Source organism: Citrus sinensis, chromosome 2, assembly GCF_022201045.2.
Source record: "Citrus sinensis cultivar Valencia sweet orange chromosome 2, DVS_A1.0, whole genome shotgun sequence".
In the NCBI taxonomy this organism is placed as follows: domain Eukaryota; kingdom Viridiplantae; phylum Streptophyta; class Magnoliopsida; order Sapindales; family Rutaceae; genus Citrus; species Citrus sinensis.
In genome coordinates, this window is record NC_068557.1 from 4,023,054 (window position 1) to 4,042,447 (window position 19,394).

Below are 19,394 nucleotides of genomic sequence, written 5' to 3' on the forward strand. Positions count from 1 at the left end.
TAGTGTGGAGAGTTCGAGTTCGTCAGTACCTGCTCAAAGAAAGCAAGTCCAAGCAATATCATTTCCCATCACAAATAAACTTAAGTATTGACGTAGTCAGCTGGTCGTGATAACTATCTAGATCAGATTTCTGCATCAACACAAAAACTTAATTTCTCTTATCTTTTAATTTTTACGTTTATGCATCGTCAGTGGAGAAGTAGAACAATTGCACTTCAACTAGATCGTGAAGACACTATTCTATTTTCATGTCTAGTTAATGCACAAGGGAAATATTATAACATGAACTTGCCTTCTGGGTATTATGGTAACGCATTGGCATTCCCAATTGTATGTTCAAAAGCTGAAATATTATGCAAAAGTTTATTAGGATATGGTGTTGAATTGGTGAAAAAGCCAAAGGATAAAATGAGCGAAGACTACAAAAGTTCATTTGGTGATGATCTTATGTTGATCAAGAGGAGACGAATAATGTATTTGAATAAAGGAGATTTCATAGTTTCCAATTTATCCAAAGCTGGATTTGATCATAAAATTGATCTGGGATGGGGGAAACCAATTTTTGCTGGAATTGCTGGGGCTATATATATGCTTATTGTCTTTGCTAAATATCAAAAAGAGGAAGAGGAGAGTAGAATTCTTATACCCATACATTTGTTGTTGTCAAATATGAAGAGATTTGAAGAAGTGGTAAAGAGAATGATTCAAGGATCAATGAAGGATTTATTTGACATCGAGGGGACTTTGATTTCCTACAAACTTTTTCTATATAAGCTTTCTAGTAGTACAATCTGAATATTTTAGTCCAGTCAATCAAATGACTGGAAACATGCATAATGTACATAAGAAGACTTACCCTAATTAAAATTTTACACTGAACTATGGTGGGATCTTGCAATTTAATTAAAGTGCAAGATTTCTTAGCAGAAGTGAACTCTGTATATACATATTAGTGTGGGATCCAGATGTCAGGGCTCTTTTTTTCTTTTTCTCTTTTTAATTGAAATTTATTGTCCCAAGCAGCAAATATTGTTGGCATGATACTTTTATCAAAAATGCAAGATTACAAACTCTAAAATTATCCTCTATATACACACACATACACGCACAAAAATTAAATAAAAAAATCGGTTCGAGCTTTTGCGGAGTTATTTTTGTTGTGGAAGTATGGGTTGAGCAATTATTAATATTATGATGACTGTGAGAAATAAATGTAAAAAAAATATGATACAATAATTTACGTGGTTCGGCGTAAAACCTACGTCCACAGACAAAGACTGGAAGATAATTTTACTAATAATCAGATTTATAAAATTAAAAAAACTCTCAAAACCCAATACTCAATACACTTAAATGAATCCCCTTAGCACCTAAGGAAATCTTCTTCTAAAAACTCATTTGGAATGAGCTTAGATCTTACAAAATTTTGAATGGATTACAAATACATTTTACGTCTCTATTTATAGGCGAAGCTTACAGTATGAATGCACGGAAAACTCTTACCCATTTTTCAATTTTAATGGCTTAGGTGTGACTTCTGTAAAGAGCAAGAAATTCCATGCTATTACATGCAATTGCAGTCAAAAAGTTGCTAGCCATATGCATGTGCTCAACAAAAATTGGATTCGGTGCTGACTTTTCAACACTTTTTTCTTACCATAATCTATAAAATATGATAGATCTTTCTCCAATTATTAGTGGGAATAAATTTCTTGGTTATATTTAGTAGGTCTCTATATTATATTTACAAATTATTATTCTTCAATGGATCTCCAATTGGAGTATATTAATAATGAATCTCCCTAAATTAGGGTTTGCGTTAGTTCCTGTCTATGATTTTAACTAATCCAGTCTATTACTACTTTTCCTTAAATTCAACATGAAACGTAACTTAGCAATTGCCATTAATAGTTTGTAATAATTGAAAACAAAAATTGACAAGCATCTCAACCTCACGTTTTTCATTTGGTCATTTGTGAAATAAAATAAATTTATATTTTACTCTGAATATGACATATTTCTGTGCGAATATGTCGTCTTTCTCGCCAACAGATGATCGCAAGTTCGCAACATCAGAGGCCGGGCTGTTCACATGCATTATTGTACTATGTTTAATTTGAGCCACCCAAATTGCAATACAGATGGAACGCATGGCAACCATACATTTTTTAAATTATGAAAGCCCATCTGTTTCCCAAAATTGATGAGGACCACTTCTGTCTTTATGCAGCTTGTCTACAAGTTCGATGCTTAGGGAAATTTGGTCCTCGGAATGCATTCAAATCCTCTTATAATCTAATTTTTTTCTAAGATTTTTTTATTAGAGAGTTATAACACATGTCATTTAAGTATATTTATAGCTAAATTTTAATTTACTATTAATTTCCCTTTACGTTTAGTGGCTAACTACAGTCCGAAAACTAACCGAGTTTAAATGTGAGACTTATTTGATCTCTTTCTCTGCACATTTTGTGACCTCTTTCTTCATCCCTAGTTTCTTCAAAACCTCAAAAACTTAGTTAGTTCATTTGGTAACGAAGAATTCACCAAATTAACCAAAAAAAAATCAGCAGGTTATTTAATTTCTTTGAGTTGTGAAACTACATTATTTACGATGAAATTTGTAAAATTTTATCATTTAGCTTAAGAAGATTTTTGGTTTCTCATCTTTGTTTTACTCTAACCACAATAGTTTGGGAATTTAGAAACTGCAATTTTTTTTTTTAGTGGAGTTATTTGAACATATCAAAATATTCTTTAAACCCATTTACTTAATAAACTATCATTAAAATCTAAAACTTTACGTAGACCCATCTTAATGCCTATAATAACTTTACTAGTGAATTTATCATAATTTATGCAATTTTCTGTTGCTGACTTCTTCAATCCTTTCACTAATCTCTATTTATTTCTGGATTTATCTCCACCATATGCGAAGGTTTATTGGGAAAGGAATTAACACAAATAACTGCAAATTAAGCTGAAACAAAACTATTTTTCTTTTTATGTGATTAAAATAAGATGTGTACCACAAATAAATAAATAGAAAAATAAACCAATAAAATTCAAAGTAATAAATCAACCACAAGAGACGTAAATTTTTACGTGAAAAGCCTAAAATGGGAAAAATCACAAGACCATAGTCCGATATAATCTTTCATTATATTAATGAGATTACAGCAAAAATTCTTCTTTAAATTATATTAGAGGCTAACAATATTAAAAATCACAAATTTTTTTTGCTTACAGTAAGAGCCTAATATTTATCTCTCCAACAAGTGAATATCTCAAATAATAACTAACGAGAAGATAAAACAAAAATCAAAATTAGTAGGAACTGTCCTTTCTCTCTCTCGTTTTTTCTTCTCTTTCTTTCTTATGTCAGCCGCCTCCACTTACTCTTCTTTTTATAGCCACGTTTTCAAAACCTAATTTCATGTCAAATTTCATCCAATCCAAAGTTTAATGTCAATGAAAAAGACTGGAAAAATAGTCTTTTTCAAACTTTGGACTTTTGGACCCCAAATGAGATGGACCCAACAGGTTTAACTCTCACTTCACTATTTTTCTTTTCCATTAAATTTTGCATGTATTTTCATAAATCTAAGATTAGGCAAACCACAGTGAATAACAAAATCTCTGCCCCCACTAACTATTTTGTTTTCTATATATAAAATTCTTGACCAAAAACAAAGAATTCACTGCTGAAATCCCACGAAAGTGCTAGGAAAATCTTTTCCCGCCAAATGTTTTGGTCAAATACGGCTTCAATCTTTGTTATATTAACATTAAAGATGAAATAAAACTCAAGCTGCTTCACGTTTAAACTAAGAATCAATGCCAATTCGAGCAAGTAACTTTTGTTCCCCTTGCATTGTCCTTCTTTCTCGGTGAAGTACATCCCGTAAATTGATAAATTCATGCTTTGTAATCCCAATTGTTTGAATCCCCGTTGACCAAAGCGAGAGAACAATGCAGAGGAGATCAAGATGGGAGAACATTTTTTTGTTTTAAATGTAACCGTATTACCATTTTTTGTTTTAAATGTAACCGTATTACCTTGTTCATAATTATAATTTAAATTGGGGATAAATTAGTCATAAAAATGTTCATTAAAAGATGGATCTATTGAGTAACTTCAAATATTCTTTTTTTTTTTTTTTGTACAATATGAAAAAGAGAAAATTTACAAAACTAACCTAATAAATTACTGAATTAGAAAAGTAAACCACACATGTTTTTTCTAAACATAACCAAACGTCATTCATTTGGACGAAATTTCCCTTATCATTTGAAATCCCAGAATCCAAAGCGTCGACCCTGCTCCTTGATGCGACTCCGATCGTCGGCGGCATGGAGACAAAAGCTGAGGCCAAGCAGAGATTTCGATTGTCGGCGCCAAGAGGGCGAGCAATCACAACGTCATAAATGATGGCACCATCAAAGGTGGTGCTGGTTACAAGCATTATTGTACTACGTTTAATTTGAGCCATCCAAATTTGCAAAACAAATGGAGATATTTTTGCTGAGTTTATTTGTCATAACTCGTTCTGCGGTTTGAAAGTGGCCAAACGAGAGACAAAGACAAAGAAATGGCAGACAAATGATCCCCACATTACACTAGTGGTCTGCTGCAACCCATGATTTTCATCTTTTATAAAGTGAATTAAGGTCTGGTTCCAATAATAAATAAGTCTTTTTAAGACTCCGATCCAAATTCGATGCGTGAATTAATAATAATAATAATAATTAAAAAAAGGGTATTGAAAGCGTTAAGAGCCTCCCGTGTTGACTTGCAACCACTATAAATGGAACACCTTTGGGGGCAGCAAATGGTAAGTTCAAGTAACTCGGTCCCTAGATGGCATCCAAATTTTCTCAAGTTCTATCAGTTACCCGGAAGGCACCGGAACTAACTGCTCCAGCGAGGCCGACACCAAGAGAAGTGAAGCAACTTTCAGATATTGATGACAAAGGAAGCCTAAGATTCAGATACCAATCATTTTTCTTTACAAGAATGACCCTTCACCTTCGATGCAGGGAAGAGACCCTGTCAAGGTAATTAAAAATGCAGTAAGCAAAGCACTTGTGTTTTAGTATCCTTATGATGTACATACATGCAAAAGCAGTTACTTGCAGGTATTTTAGGACTACCACTTTTCTTTTGTAGGTGCTTCTTGTATCTTCAATTCGGAAAAGAACTCTTCCTCTTGTGTAACTAGGGTTGGGGCATGGGTGAGGTCAGTTCAGCTTATTTTCATTTTTTTATATAACTGATTTTTTTATTTTATTTTTTAAACCGAATCCAATTCAACTGAACTATCAGTTCGGTTTGGTTCGCTTTTTTCGTGACCCTAAGTAGTTAAGTGAGGCAAGTTTTTGTTTCCACTTTGAGAATTAATATGGTAAATATACTTATTCCGGTAGTGAAGTCTACAGTAAAAATAAATAGATAACAGATTAATGGCTATAGTTTAATCATGTGAATGTGATATACATATTTATCATAAATTGTCATGAAATATGGTAAAGCTCAATTCTTTTGAAACGTGATAAATATATGTAGTTAAACTATAGCCGTTGATCCGTTATCTACTTATATTTATTGTCGGCTTGATTACCTTAATTTTCTTAAAAATTAGAAAAAAAAATTGATTGTGTCAGAGTGTTGATTTATTATTATGATTCAACTTTTTGGCGCAAAACTACGATTAGGTAGGAAAACAATAAATTAAAATTGTACACATCATAAATAACATTATAGAAGTAGTTGAAAAAATAAAAAATAAGAAAATTTAGAAGATAAACTGGCATCTATGAAAGTAGTTGAATTTTAGCAAAGGTACGGATGTAAGAAAGTAGTAAGTTCGAATTTTCTTTCATTGGTAAATTTTGATTTTGATTTTGGTAAATATTTTAATTATTGGGTTAGTTTTGATGCAAAAGTCAATTTGATGTCTATGAAGTCAATCATGATATTATCTTTTGACTGATAATGGTAACGAAAAAGATAGTAAATTGTTATCTTTCATAGTTAATATAATAAAATGTTATATTTTAATAATTGTTGTAGTAAGATAGTAACCCGTTATTGAATATCAAGGTAAAGGTCTTGTTCATGGTAAATGTTCCGTAAGTTCTTCTGGTAGAAATAAGAGTCCCTTTTAATAAGAATGTCTCTTTCGTTCAATAATTTAAAAGAGAGTTTAACTTCGTTTATATTCATCATAAAACAAAGTCTTTTCTTGGTAACCGACGAAAACAAAGTCTTTTCATTGCCATTAATTTCCATCAAGAAACAATCCTTTAGTTTTAGCCAATGCTTTAGGCCTCTAACAAATGCATTAAGGATGTTGCGTACCAACAATAGTTTAATGCTGGAGATGTATAAGAGCGTGCGTGTGTGTATATATATAGGTGATTTTATAATTCTTGAATTTATATCCAAAGATCACTAATTGGTAGGTAATAAATTTATAAAAAAAAAAAGTTGGAATTTTAAGATTCCCATTGGTGCTGTTGAATTCCCCAACTCATTTTTTTTTTTATTGACTACATATGATGGAGCCTACAATATATAGACAAATGGTGGCCTTTGAACTTTTAATCCAGAACTCTCGGTTTGAAAAAAACACCTATATATATATATATATATATTACTTCGAGCTACTATGAGGTTCTTTTTTTTTTCTTACCATAAAATGTAGAATATGGTAGATTTCTCTCTAGTTGTTAGTAGCAGATTTTCAAACTAAGCTGGATAGATGATAGAATTATTATTTTCAATAGATTTGAAATTGAAATATATCAAGATATTGTTGATTTGTTAAATGTTGCTTAATTTCATTGAAGCATACGCCCCCAGTCTCACAAATAAACAAACTGACAGAAGGATTTCATTATGACGGCAAATGCTTTAGGGTTGAGGAACAAAGCACCGATCAACTATCAATCCCATGAAAGAGTATATTTGCGGCTATTGCACACTATAGAATTTGCAACCACACTCATATTAAGGCTTAATTATAATCATTATTACATTTGTAATTTTCTCGGAAATGAAACATATTCTTTTGAGAAGTCTTCATTATCTCCTTAAATGAATTCAATGCAACATCAAATGAACAAATGGCATGCCATAGCAACCATAATCTTTTTAATTTGATTCATTAATTGATATTTTGGTGAGTCAATAGCTGGAGACAAAGTCAAAGAAAAATATAAACCACTACAAGAATATTGGTCTTTAGCGACGCGACCAAACTATTTTTGTCACTGCAAGTATTTTTTACCGACGAAAAAGAACTTTTGTTGTTAAAATCATACTAGAAAAAATAACATTTAATTATCACTTTTAACGACCGAAATTAGTTTCGTCGCCAAAAAATTAAGCAGCAAAAAAAACGTTGGCGCCCAAACCTTTAGCAATTAAAATTTGATATATTGCGACGAATAGTTTTTGTCGCTAAAAATATTTACCAAAATATTTTACAACCCATGAGAGCATGAAAAACATTCTCAGTTCCCATAAAAATGGTGAAAAAGGGGTATTATCTCATGAAGTACACACCTAATACATTTACTAATTAGTAATCGAAATGAAATGAAATTGAAGTGAGAAATAAAAATCAGAATAAAACCTTTACTTAAACAGTAAGAATCAAAATCGAAATATTTTTATCCTATAATTGGAATATTGTTGATATTGTTAATAATAACCAATAATAATAATAATAATCACCACCAGCACCACCACCGCCGCTGACGATCAGCAATGGCAATGACCAGGCGGCGACATGCAGCGACTATCTGCAGTTTCGACGAACAACGTTTTGACGCAACAACCAACGACGATCTACTACGTTGGAGGCACCAATGACGAGCGATTTGCGACGCTGGCAATAAGGGCTGAGTTCACTCACGTCTGTTACTTCTAATCGAGGTTACGGTTTTGCCATTTTCAAACTAATTTTTGCATTTTTTTTTTTTTCATTTTTGAATTGTGAATGCAGTGGGAATAATGAAAATTTGGTGCGGTTAAAAATGTCAGTTCGGCAATAGAATTTTAATTAACTCCCCCCTGGAAATCAAAACTCCCAGTAACAATTCCCAAATTAGTAGACTCACGCTACCTTAATTCTCATTCCCCGCTTTATTTTGGAAGTAAACAAATTATTGATTCTCATTTTTTTAATTTTCATTCCAATTACTAATAACTAAACACACCAATAATGAAATGTACATTAAAATTTCTTTGAACAAGCCTGAACTGAATTAGAACCAACAGAAAATCTGCAAAAGCATTTGATCATGAATTTACATGGCAGCTGTTTTTAACAAGAGCCAGCAACCTCTACTATGAATTTACATTTCTCACCCTCCACCACCCTCCACGCAAGGTACAAATTGGGGAAAAAATTAGGTTAAAAAAACAAAAATCAAGAGCGTAAGAAAGAAAAGCACAATCAAGCCCCTCTACATCTCTTTTACTCTTTATACCAATTCTCGTTTCCATCAATCTCTTTTTCTTCTTTTTTTTCCCCCTAAATAAAAGATGGAAACCAAATCTAATTGATCAAAATATTGAACTCCATATAAATGGAGCAGAATTCTACACAGATCATTACATTTACAGATGATTGTTCTCCAAGTGTTAATGACCAAAGTCCTCACTCCCAACACCAACACTTGACTTATCAATCATGCGTACATTGTATTGTTCATAAACTCTTGCTCTGTTCTCTGCCCACCACTGCTCTGCTTGTTTTTCACTAAACCGCTTCCGACTGTACAGAAAATATGGAAGAGAAAAAATAAATAAATTCTGCAATCATCATAAGTGCAACCATCCCTAGGGCTACAATAAGATAGCCTGAGGAACTGTTGCATTAATGTCAAGGGGACCAAGGCAACTAGGCACTCTAAACACTTGTCTGAATATTGATTTCGAGCTTGTCTATATAAGGATGCCTAAATGGAATTTATATTAAACTAATTGTCAATAAATTGAGAGCACATTATTGTAAGGTTAAAAATAAAAGGCGCAAAAGTTACTAATGGGACCTAAGCCATTTCTTATCACTGGTTGTTGCAAGTTCACAATCTGATCTACATATACAGAGGCTTGTACAGGAACAATAACACAACTGGGCGCTAGACATCATACCTGAAGCGAACTCTTTTAAGATCCTTGAGACCTCCTGGTAGTGAGGTAAGTGTTATATATACACCAGGCTCATCTTGCTCAACCCATTCATTGTCGTTACGTGATTCACCTTCTTTTGTTCTGCTCCCATTTCTAGTTGCCGCTTCCAACTGGCCTTGTTTGGAACTACGATTACTGGCAGTGCTGGACCCATTAGCAAGCAAAAGGTTGTTTGATCCATCTGTGTCCGGTTCTTGAGCTGCTGTTTGACCACCTAGCCGGTCAATTGAAGCATTCGACACACCTATGGAAGCAGGACTGGAACTGAAGGAAGTAAATGTCGGTGATTTGATGTTCCTTGCTGTTCCAACTGGCAGTCTCTCAGCCATATCCTTTAACTATTCAACAAGAAAAACAAAGGCATCATCAATATAAAGTGTGATTAATGCGTAAGCACAGTCGGTAAAACTAAAGAATCTAATCACCATCAAGAATCAAACACCATGGTCTGCAGATACCTTTTTGCAAATGAACTTAGAACAGAATAAAGGAGCTAATTAGAACTTTATTTTGATGCCACTTACAAATAATTCCAAAAGACATAATACTAGTGAAGAAAGAAAGCTGCCTTACTTGGGCAGTCAATGACTTAATCACTTCCTTTGCTGCTTTACATTTTGCAGTCTCTTCCCCTGCAATTGCTATCGCCTCCTTCAACTGTTTAGTTGTCCTTTCCAGCTCAACCTCTTGAAGTTGAGCTTTCCGACTAAGATTCTCCACCTGCCAGAGAGAGGGAGAGATCAGCATTCTGCCAAAGTAGAAAAAGAAGTTTAATATGGCTATTGGGGGAAAATAAATAAATAAATAGAGATTTTACTTAACAGCCTGCCTGCTCTAGAGATAATACTCAATAACTAGCTCCAAAATGCAAATAACAATATTTAAGTCATTAAATAGTAACCTGTTTGGATCTTGAGGTCTAGATTCCATTCATTCATAATTTTCTAGAACTTACAGTTTCTAAAACCAAAAAAGATGCCTAAAGGATTTAGCATCACATAAAAAGCTTGTGAAATTGGACTAATAAAATTGAAGGGGTAAAGAAGATCTCTACACAAACTTCTAGCCATTAAATTTTCACGAAGGTCAAACAGATTGAACTCCAAACTATTACGTTTGCAATGCCATAGGCAATGAATCGAAAGGAATGACTGCATTGGACCTTTATTTTCATTTTGTTTATTTCCATTGGTCCTAGTGTAGATTTTAACAAACTTTGTGTTGAGTTATATCTCATTAAATATGGCTATGATTCTTGATTTCCTGATACTAAGGAGCATTGCTACATATATTTGGCTAATGAATTTTGGCTCTGAAACTACAATTAAAATAGAATTTAAATAATCAAGCAGATGACCATGTAAAGCATCTATTTGCTAAACTTATTATTAATGCATAATGCAAGTATTTAGGAACTTCGCCCAATAAATCACTTATAATTAAATAAAAGCAAATACCTGTGCTCTTAATTTAATAACCTCTTGGCTGAGACTATCGTTGGTCCTTTTTGCATCATCCACAACGATTTTAGGCGAGGTAAGTCCTCCAAGGGTTGGGGTTGGTGTTGTCGAACGAGGTGGGCTGGGCCGTCTAGATATTGGCGATGTTGCTCGAGATACAATTCTCGACCCAGGAACTGAAGCTGAGAAGAACTTCTTGGATGAGCCAAACATGGGATTGAAAGATTTAGAAATATTGAGTGCTCCCCATTGCGAGCTTCCATTTGGAATAGGTGAAACTCGACTGCTATTAAATTCTAGTTTCTTGTTTCTCTTGGATCTGCCTTCTGATTGCTTAAACGATTCCATCGAAGAAAATCTTGTAAGTTGTGCACGAGACCTAGAATCCAACTTCTCGTCTTTATCAATAAATTCATTAGGACCCTGATTGATGCTTCCTCTTCTACTTACAGAGGAATGTGATGAACCATCAGTGTCAAAGGTTTTTCTTAGTTTATTAAAACAATTATCACAGACGCGATAAGGTTTGTTGGGATTTGGTGCCATTGAAGCCTTTAGAGACTTCTTACTGCTGCATGAATGACAAAAAACCAGTCCACAGTTATAACAATTATGACGTTTTCTTTTGAAATTATTAAATGGTAGGCGGCAACCAGAGCACATGGACTGATCAACACCAGAGACCCACTTATGAAGGCAGATAGCTGCAGTAAAATTAGTACCACAGGCAATACTCTTGACTTGCTTGTCTTTCAGAGCTTCTACCAATGAAGGAGAATTTCTGTCATCAGTATCCCCATGACCAAGTCGACCATTGGCTCCCTTTCCCCAAGTATATACTTCAGTTTTTGAAGTCAAAACTGCAACATGATAAGAACCACAAGCAATTTCCTCAACGAAACTCTTAGAGAGCTTTCCTTCAACACGGTTTGGAAGCTTTCCATCAGCCTGTGGGTTTCCTAGCTGACCATATACTGGACTGCCCATAGTGTATACATGACCTGATGTTGTAAGTGCAACTGTCAGACTATGTCCACAGGCAACTCGACAAAAGTTCGGTTCAACAAGAGCAGCAACACAAGTAGGGACAAGTTTTGCTTCCTTGTCACCATGCCCAAGTCGACCCTTATCTCCATCTCCCCAGGTAAATAGCTTCCCTGAAGAGCAGTTGCTGGAACTTGAATTCCCTACCATGACTTCAACAACAGCAGCAGTATGCCAAACACCACAAGCTGCTCGAACAGTTCTGAGCCCCTTAAGAGATTCCACTTCCCTTGGAATCGAGACACTTTTCCGATCTCCATGGCCCAAAACTCCAAATGTACCATCCCCAAAGGTAAACAGTTGCCCAGCTGAGGTTACAACAGCTGTGTGCCATGGTCCACAAGAGATAGAAGAGACATGTATGCCCTCCAAGGGTCCATTTACTCTTTTTGGAACCCAATGACTTACTTCATTTCCATGCCCAAGAAGACCAAAATTGTAAGTCCCATCACCCCACGTATACAAATCTCCAGACAGTGTTACCGCACAAGTATGATACTCACCACAAGCAACAAGCTCAATGTTCATATTACTGAGGGCATCAATAAGTTTTGGATGCAAAACATCAGAGTCCACACCATGCCCAAGCCTGCCTCCCGACTCCTCTCCCCAGGAAAAAACTTCTCCTTGCTTGTTTACTAAGGCAGCATGTCGTCCACCACAGGCAATGTTCTGGACATCAAGTACCACTGCCGATTCCAAAGCCTTGGGCAATGAAGAATCCATTTTGACACCAAAACAACTGCCAACTCTATTAAGTCCACCACCCAAAACACCATCCCCTGTGCCTTCCCCCCAAATAAAAACATCCCCCAAAGCATCGCCATCATCATGACCAGATCCTTGGCTTGATGAGCTAACAGCACTTGATAGGCTGACCCTAAAAGCATCCATTGCCATTGCCTTCATGTGACCATGTACACTATCTGAGCCTCCCGAAGAAAGAGAATGAACAGAGCCACTAGCCGTATCTGAGGGAAAGAAAGCTTTGGAGGGAACAGAATATAATAAAACATCTGAAAATGTTTTATCCAGACCATTTTTAGGAGGACTGTCATATGGACTATGAAGACGAAGGTGATCTCCCCCATCCTGTGTTGAGGGGTAAAAGACACTCAATAATACAGTCTCACTGAAGGAAATAGAAAGATTAGGTAAATCGTTATACCTTCTGCAAGCTATCATTGCTACCGAATGGAGAATTCAAAGGAGAGCTTCTGCGAGTGTATGTTCTAGGACTGTTTGCTTCAGATGGAATTCCATCACTCCTTGATTCTGTTCTCCACTTCCGATGATGACTACGTGAAATTAATGCTTTTAATCCACTAAACCATACCTCAGCTTCATCTTTATCTTTGCAAATCTAGTAACAAAATTCAGATCACTAAATTATGATAAAACTTCAACAATCAAATAATCTTTAAACCATCAATATAAACACAATGAGAAAAGGTTAGAGTAGGAGGATCTTGTCAACAAGAAGACACCTAGCAAAAAAATAATAATGGAAAATAATGGAAGCCATTGAGTACAATGAAGAATGCTCTTACCAAATCCAGTGATCTGTCATTATAAATGAGAGAAAATGACTGGTATTCCTTCTCCGGTCTTGGATACCTTTGAAAAATAGGCTGGAAGATATAATGGATATTTAATCAGCTTGTAGCATACCCCAAAAAAAAAAAGGAAAGAAGAAAAAGAGAGTAAAGCACCACATTATGAAATATGCTACAGAAGTCAACCACAAATGCCCCATGACTGTGATACTCAAAGCAAGAACAAACCAATTTAGCCACTGAAACTTGAAAGATAATCCAAAGATGTATATATGAACCAATCAAGGTGCAATGTCAAGTGTCTGGGAACAAGTCCCAAGACTTGTGGAGGTACAGAGTGCACTTAGATTACTAGTGGTGACTAAAGGGTGAAGCTACAGGTACAGAATTTTTAACCTTTCCCTCACTGAAAAGCATACTCACCCTCCCTATTAGTTTTTTGATCCAAATTTTTTTCATTGTTATATTTGTCTTCTTCTTTAGCTTGATTTATCCTCTTATTTTTACAGGACTCCTAAACCACATCATTATTATTAAATTTAAAAGGTTCTAGTTTCGATTTCAGTGAGACTGGCATCTCCCCATGGCCTTCTGTGGCCAAGTGATAGTTAACAACATCAATCATCAGTTTGAAATACTTACAGTGCGTTGTCCAGAGATGATTCGAGACACGTGGCTTAGTTTAAGGTGCTTCTCCTCTTTCCCTGAGAACCATATTAAAACAGACTCATCCTGAAAGGAATGACACAAATGAGCCATTCAGAATCTAGAATCAACAGTCAGCAGCACTAAAAATGGGAAATACTCTACTGAATTACAGACAAATTATTGGTCAGTGGTGCAAACTGGAGCATATAAATAGTGAGAAAAACTTTTAAAGAGACGGGAATGGAATTATAAGGTTGCTAAATGATTCCCAATTCTAAAACCCTTACACAGTTTTATTGATGATTTTTCAGTAAGTTAATAACAATCACACAGTAAAGAGGAAAGATAAGGAATGCAAAAATGAACTTTTATTGACAAAAAAGCTGAAAAATATAAAGATGAAGAAGCATTATTCCTGTAATTTTGGACCAAACTTACATTGGAAAGTCGGAAAGGACAAAACTTGGGCTTTCCCCTTCTTCCATATTTGAGCAGGCATGCCCCCTTTTTAAGAGCCGTAATAGCCTGTTTAAAAGATCATCCAATGTCAAATCTTAAGCATATGCCTCAAATTTGGGGGTGAAGAATAAAACTTATAACAAAGAGGTAGAGACAACGCCTAGAGGAAGTAAATGGATATATAATCCTCAGTGCATATTCAATGATATGAAGATGTCAAGATTTCAGCAGCAATCAATAACTCTAACATATCTGCAATCCAGGATACACATAATATTAAAGGAACGCACGGCATCTGAAGTATGACCCACTTAAGATCACGACACACCAGCAGTTTTATTCCCTTTATTTCGTTTCTTAATCAACAATAAATCACAAGCAGCCTACCCTCACAAAGCACCCCAGTATCAGTTTAGACATTTGCCTAGTTAACATCCAAACTCCAAACTACTCTTCGACAAGTTTTGATTATACTGGATTGCCAACAGAATAGGTAATTTTGGGTCCAGGAGAACAGGACTGCATTAGAATATTGTATTTCATTGTACAGTTTCACATCATTACTGCATCATGTAATGTCCTAAAACCTCAAATTCTTCAAATGAAGCTTCTCTGACTTGGCAAGCAACAATACAGAACTTTCCTAGATCAACTCCATGAAGAGTGTATTGTCCGACGATGATCACAATGTTTCAAAAGGAGAAATAAGAATAACTCATCCATTGGTTCTCTGTAGAAGAAATAAGAACAATATCATTCCAAGACAACTAAGCTAACGACTAATTTATCTGTGGAGACCGGGCAAAAGAAAATTGCGAAGCAGTCTTACTTCTCCTGCACTTCCTGCACATGGCCTGGGTTACCCTCCTTAAGAAGCACTGTTGAATAGCCTAGGTTACCCTCCTTAAGAAGATAACAGTTGAGGAATATGAATACAACAACATTATCAACTCAACAAGTAAATAGATCCACATTTTATTTGTTCTAACCACTAGTATATTTCTCATTGTATAAAAGATAAGATACAGGAGAGATAATGTTGGAGTTCGAAAACTGATTTACTTTGATATTTTCATCTTTATTTTTCATTGTTTTCAAAATCCCAGCTTGGTCCTGATGCAAGGACCCATTATTAGCAGAAGAGCTTAAGAATTTATGTCACTAGCTCCATTCTTCTTTTTCTCTGTTGCCTTCTTCATCTTTAGATACAGAAAACTAGAAGCCAAAAATTATATCCCATTTTATTCCTCATTTTAATTCCCATAGGGCTCAATTCTTTACTTAAATAGCGATCTTCCACACCCTGGTGTGACCTTTCAACAAACAAATCTCAATTATAACCAACCAAATATGGACTTGTCAAACTTGCAAATTTCAATCATAAGGATTCTACGACATCTTCTATTACTGTCACGAGCATTGCCAATAAATAAAATGATTAAACTATAACTTCTAGCAGCACAATAGCTGAATTCAAATACTAGACCTTAGTTTGTTTTCCCCACCTAAACTAAAACAGACAAACTTTCTCTCGCCCTTTCCCCTTCCTAAATTGCCACAAAAGCATTGCATAGCCAATGAAATCAAGTCACAGCTCAGACAAGACACCGGAAAATAAAGACACAAAATTTAAACATTCCTATGTTGCAAGTCATTGCAAAATGATCAACAAATTTAACTATATCACTACAATACTTTCTTCTTCATAACTGCATTCATAATTACAGCATGTAAATCAATTAATAAGAGGACGATTAAATAGTACCTGTTCAGTGTCCCTTTCAATGGAGCCGCCGGTTCGGCTAAGATCCGCAGCCATTCTATCGGTCCTTGACATTATAAGAAAAACTTGTCGAAACTCCTAAAAAAAAAATTATCAACAGCACTAACAATCTTTGACTTTCAAGCTTGACTCATCCATTCTCAAAACCAAACCCTTCCTCCATTCATCAACTTATTTTCTCTCAAACTAAACCCTAAATTCACTCCATCATTAAATACCTCCAAATCTCCCAAATTACTTAGCTCAATCATCACGATCACTCACTCAATTGCACCACCTGTGAAGTAAACTGTAGCTAAAAGCTGTAATAAAGCGCGAGCATTTCAGCTTGTGAAGAGTGAGGAAGAGTAAGTTTAGCGGGAGAATCGATCGGCAACGTAGTGTGAAAGTGAAAGTCTTGTAGGGGCCTGTTTGGTTAGCGAGAAAATCGGGGCGAGAAAGTGGGAGAAAATCTATGAGAAAATTTATATCATACGATCTGATCAGTTATAGTAGCCGCAGAATAGAGAGAGAGAAAGCTGGAAAGAGAGAGTTAGTAAAAATTAAAAACTAAAACAACAAAAAAAAAAATAACAAGCGGAGGAGGGAAAAAGAAAATGGAAATAAAGAGTGTAGAATAGGCTGATTCTGAGTAGGGAATAGGATAACGCTAGTAATAACATTTGGCTTCCTTTATATTTTGATTTTTCTCAAATGAGGATATAATTTTTTCATTTATTTCAATTAATTCCCTAATTTGTTTCTTCCTTCTAAAATATCAAAATTATCCCTATGCATCGCCGGAGGTAACTGACCTAGTCACCTAGGATGGCAATTTGGTATATATGGATATACTTATAGGTATTTGACCAGAGTAATCCCATTAGGTAAAATCTAGGAGGATTGATTTAGTATATAAATGATAAACTTATTATAAATTTAGTATAGGCGTAGATGTGATAAAATATTTTATATTTACATATATTTGTTACAGACACAGTAGGTATTTTACTTTTTTAAGTATGTACAAATGTGAGGGAAGGGGTTCGAGTCTCCGCAGACGCATTGCAGGGGTTTAATTTAAATATCCTTCCTTGGAGTCCCAGAGCTTGAGTGAAGGCAGTCTTTCTCCCAGTAGGGGGGTTGACGTCCCTCGAATATTTGAGAGGGTTAAAAAATCTGAGCGGTGTCATATCAGTTTTAATGTCAACAGGTCTCAGTATATATCTATATGATTGTACATATCAGTTATACTCTCATGTAATATGAGTTATAATTTGAGCAATAGTCTCATGTCATCAAAAAAAAAAAGTATGTACTTTGTGTTCAAACTTTCAATAAACTTATATTCAATTTGGAAACTAAATTCACTTGTATTCATGTTTAGGAGGTTTTAGGGGTTGTTTGATATAAGTTTTTATTTGCTCATTATTCATTTTATAAGAATAGTTAGGCCTTAGTAACAATGTATATTTTTATTCCTATGAAAATAGATCATAACCATTTTACGATGTTAACAAAAAGTTAGAAAATATAAAATCTTTGTTTGGGAGACTCACCATTGCTTTTGTAAAATAATTACATGCAGATTGTAGATTTGGTACTATTGTTAATGGTCTTTTGCCTCTTTTTTCTTAATTGTTTCTACTATTGTGCCTTCTAAATATAATTACTCGTGGGTCTATTAAAATTATATTGTATAATTTTTTTCACTAACTTTTAATGTCCCTATATTACTAAACAAATAACCAAATGTATTTTGAAATAATATTTTAAAAACAGACCACCAAATATATTTTTTAATTCACCAAATACTAATTATATCTATATTATAGAATAATTATAAAAACATCATTTAAAAAAGAATACCAAATGCACTCTTAACTTCTCATTATCCAAAGGTACGGGGAGAAGAATTTCTCACATAATTAATTGAACTAATCTGAAAGATCCTCAGAAATTTTATTATTGTAAATACTAGCAGATTCGTAATAAAATATTCCAAAAAAAAAAAGGTTAAAGGAAAAAGTACAATAGTTATTTTTTCCGTCAATTCAACGGGCTTAAAGGGCCTTCTTGACATATATGCATGAACTGTGTCCTCGCTTCGTTCGTTATAAACTTTAGGGATCTATATGATAATATCCGAAAAAATTTCTTTATTCCTCCCTTGTTTCATGCTGTCGCTGCCGTAATTTTCTATTTTCCTATTTTCTTGTCTTGTTTTTCAGCTGCTTGGCGACAGAGAAAACAGAAAACTTCGTGACACGGATGTAGGCATACTGGATTTTAATTCCAATTCCACATTCAAAATTTAGATCAATTTAAAAATTGCAAGAATCGAATTGATTAATCGTGGTGGCCTCTACATTTATTACCAATGTTTATTTGATTAATTTAAATATTACTAAATTAAAAACTAATTCATAGGAATATGAATTTGTTATGTTTTTTCTAGAATAAGTGAATAAAAATAAATTTATTTTTTCTACTACAAAAGAAAATTTGTAACTCAAGCTTGAAAAGGCATGAGTGTGAGTCTGGTGGGCTCATTCCCTTTGAATAAAGGTAGACATCAGTCGAAATATTAATGGGAGCAAATTTCTAAGCGAATACTTGATAGGCTTTTGTTATAAAATGTGTGTATCTAAAGTCTTTATAAATTTAATAAAGTGTTAGCTCCACTGGCAATAGAGTCTCTTTAAATGGCTTGACTGAGTTTGCTCCTCAGTTCAAGTCACAGAGAAGTCGTCTTTGTTGAGAGAACCTGTGCCTCTCGGTTCGAGCAGGGACTTCTAGTCTAGGTTGTGGTACGGGTTTAAAGGTGTCTCCCACAGTTGGGGCCCTCCCCATGATACCTCGTGGTCAAAACAAAAAAAAAGTCTCTATAAATTTCAAATTATAATACATTTTTAGATTAAAACAGTTTTATTGTATATATTACTCAAGTTCTAGCCTTCACAAAGGGACACAAATTTTTGAATAATCTTTTAATGTAAATTAGGACAATATTAACTTGTGAAAATTAAGCCTTCTATTTTCTAAAATGTATTGTATATTTGTTCTTCGATTTATAATATGTACAATATATTTCGAAAATCATATCTTTCATTTAAATCTTAAAAAAAATGAAAAATGAAAAAGCAAGCCATATGTAATAGGAAAAGTCGCATTGGAAAATAAAAACCCACTTGATAATTCAAGAGATAATTTGGCAAAAGAAGACTTTTGAAATATGGTATGGATGGACTAACAAAAGT

General features: G+C 34.4%; 1 protein-coding gene and 1 long non-coding RNA gene across 4 annotated transcripts; one reads left to right on the forward strand and one right to left on the reverse strand.

The window, feature by feature from the left end:
* The first annotated feature begins 4,698 nt into the window (after nucleotides 1-4,698).
* On the forward strand, nucleotides 4,699-7,080 carry LOC102613037 (uncharacterized). Its single transcript, XR_369756.3, has 3 exons — nucleotides 4,699-5,058; nucleotides 5,171-5,240; nucleotides 6,853-7,080. It is a non-coding gene; the product is annotated as an uncharacterized LOC102613037 (long non-coding RNA).
* Nucleotides 7,081-8,249: 1,169 nt separating this feature from the next.
* LOC102612328 (PH, RCC1 and FYVE domains-containing protein 1) lies at nucleotides 8,250-16,759 on the reverse strand. 3 transcript variants are annotated; one of them, XM_025094790.2, is made up of 10 exons: nucleotides 16,138-16,752; nucleotides 15,435-15,485; nucleotides 14,352-14,438; nucleotides 13,908-13,997; nucleotides 13,260-13,340; nucleotides 12,878-13,072; nucleotides 10,663-12,801; nucleotides 9,779-9,925; nucleotides 9,167-9,543; nucleotides 8,250-8,786 (listed from the first exon to the last, which is right to left on the reverse strand). In XM_025094790.2, exons 1-10 carry the CDS (start codon nucleotides 16,207-16,209, stop codon nucleotides 8,654-8,656), a joined length of 3,372 nt encoding a protein of 1,123 aa, XP_024950558.2. In that variant the 5' UTR covers nucleotides 16,210-16,752; the 3' UTR covers nucleotides 8,250-8,653. The 3 variants fall into 3 exon arrangements, 2 of the variants coding, with proteins under 2 accessions (XP_024950558.2, XP_006470568.2); XM_006470505.4 differs by lacking the exon at nucleotides 15,435-15,485 and having other exon boundaries at nucleotides 16,138-16,751; XR_008052471.1 differs by lacking the exon at nucleotides 8,250-8,786 and having other exon boundaries at nucleotides 9,394-9,543; nucleotides 9,779-9,953; nucleotides 16,138-16,759.
* Nucleotides 16,760-19,394: the final 2,635 nt, after the last annotated feature.

Bases quoted from the DNA above. Each gene is read 5' to 3' on its own strand.
- LOC102612328 (XM_025094790.2), bottom strand. From the start codon at position 16,209: ATGTCAAGGACCGATAGAATGGCTGCGGATCTTAGCCGAACCGGCGGC. The intron at 15,486-16,137 runs GTACTATTTAAT...TCCTTGCATCAG, and splicing joins TTGAAAGGGACACTGAACAG to GACCAAGCTGGGATTTTGAA. The intron at 13,073-13,259 runs GTAAGAGCATTC...TTTTGTTACTAG, and splicing joins ATGACAGATCACTGGATTTG to ATTTGCAAAGATAAAGATGA.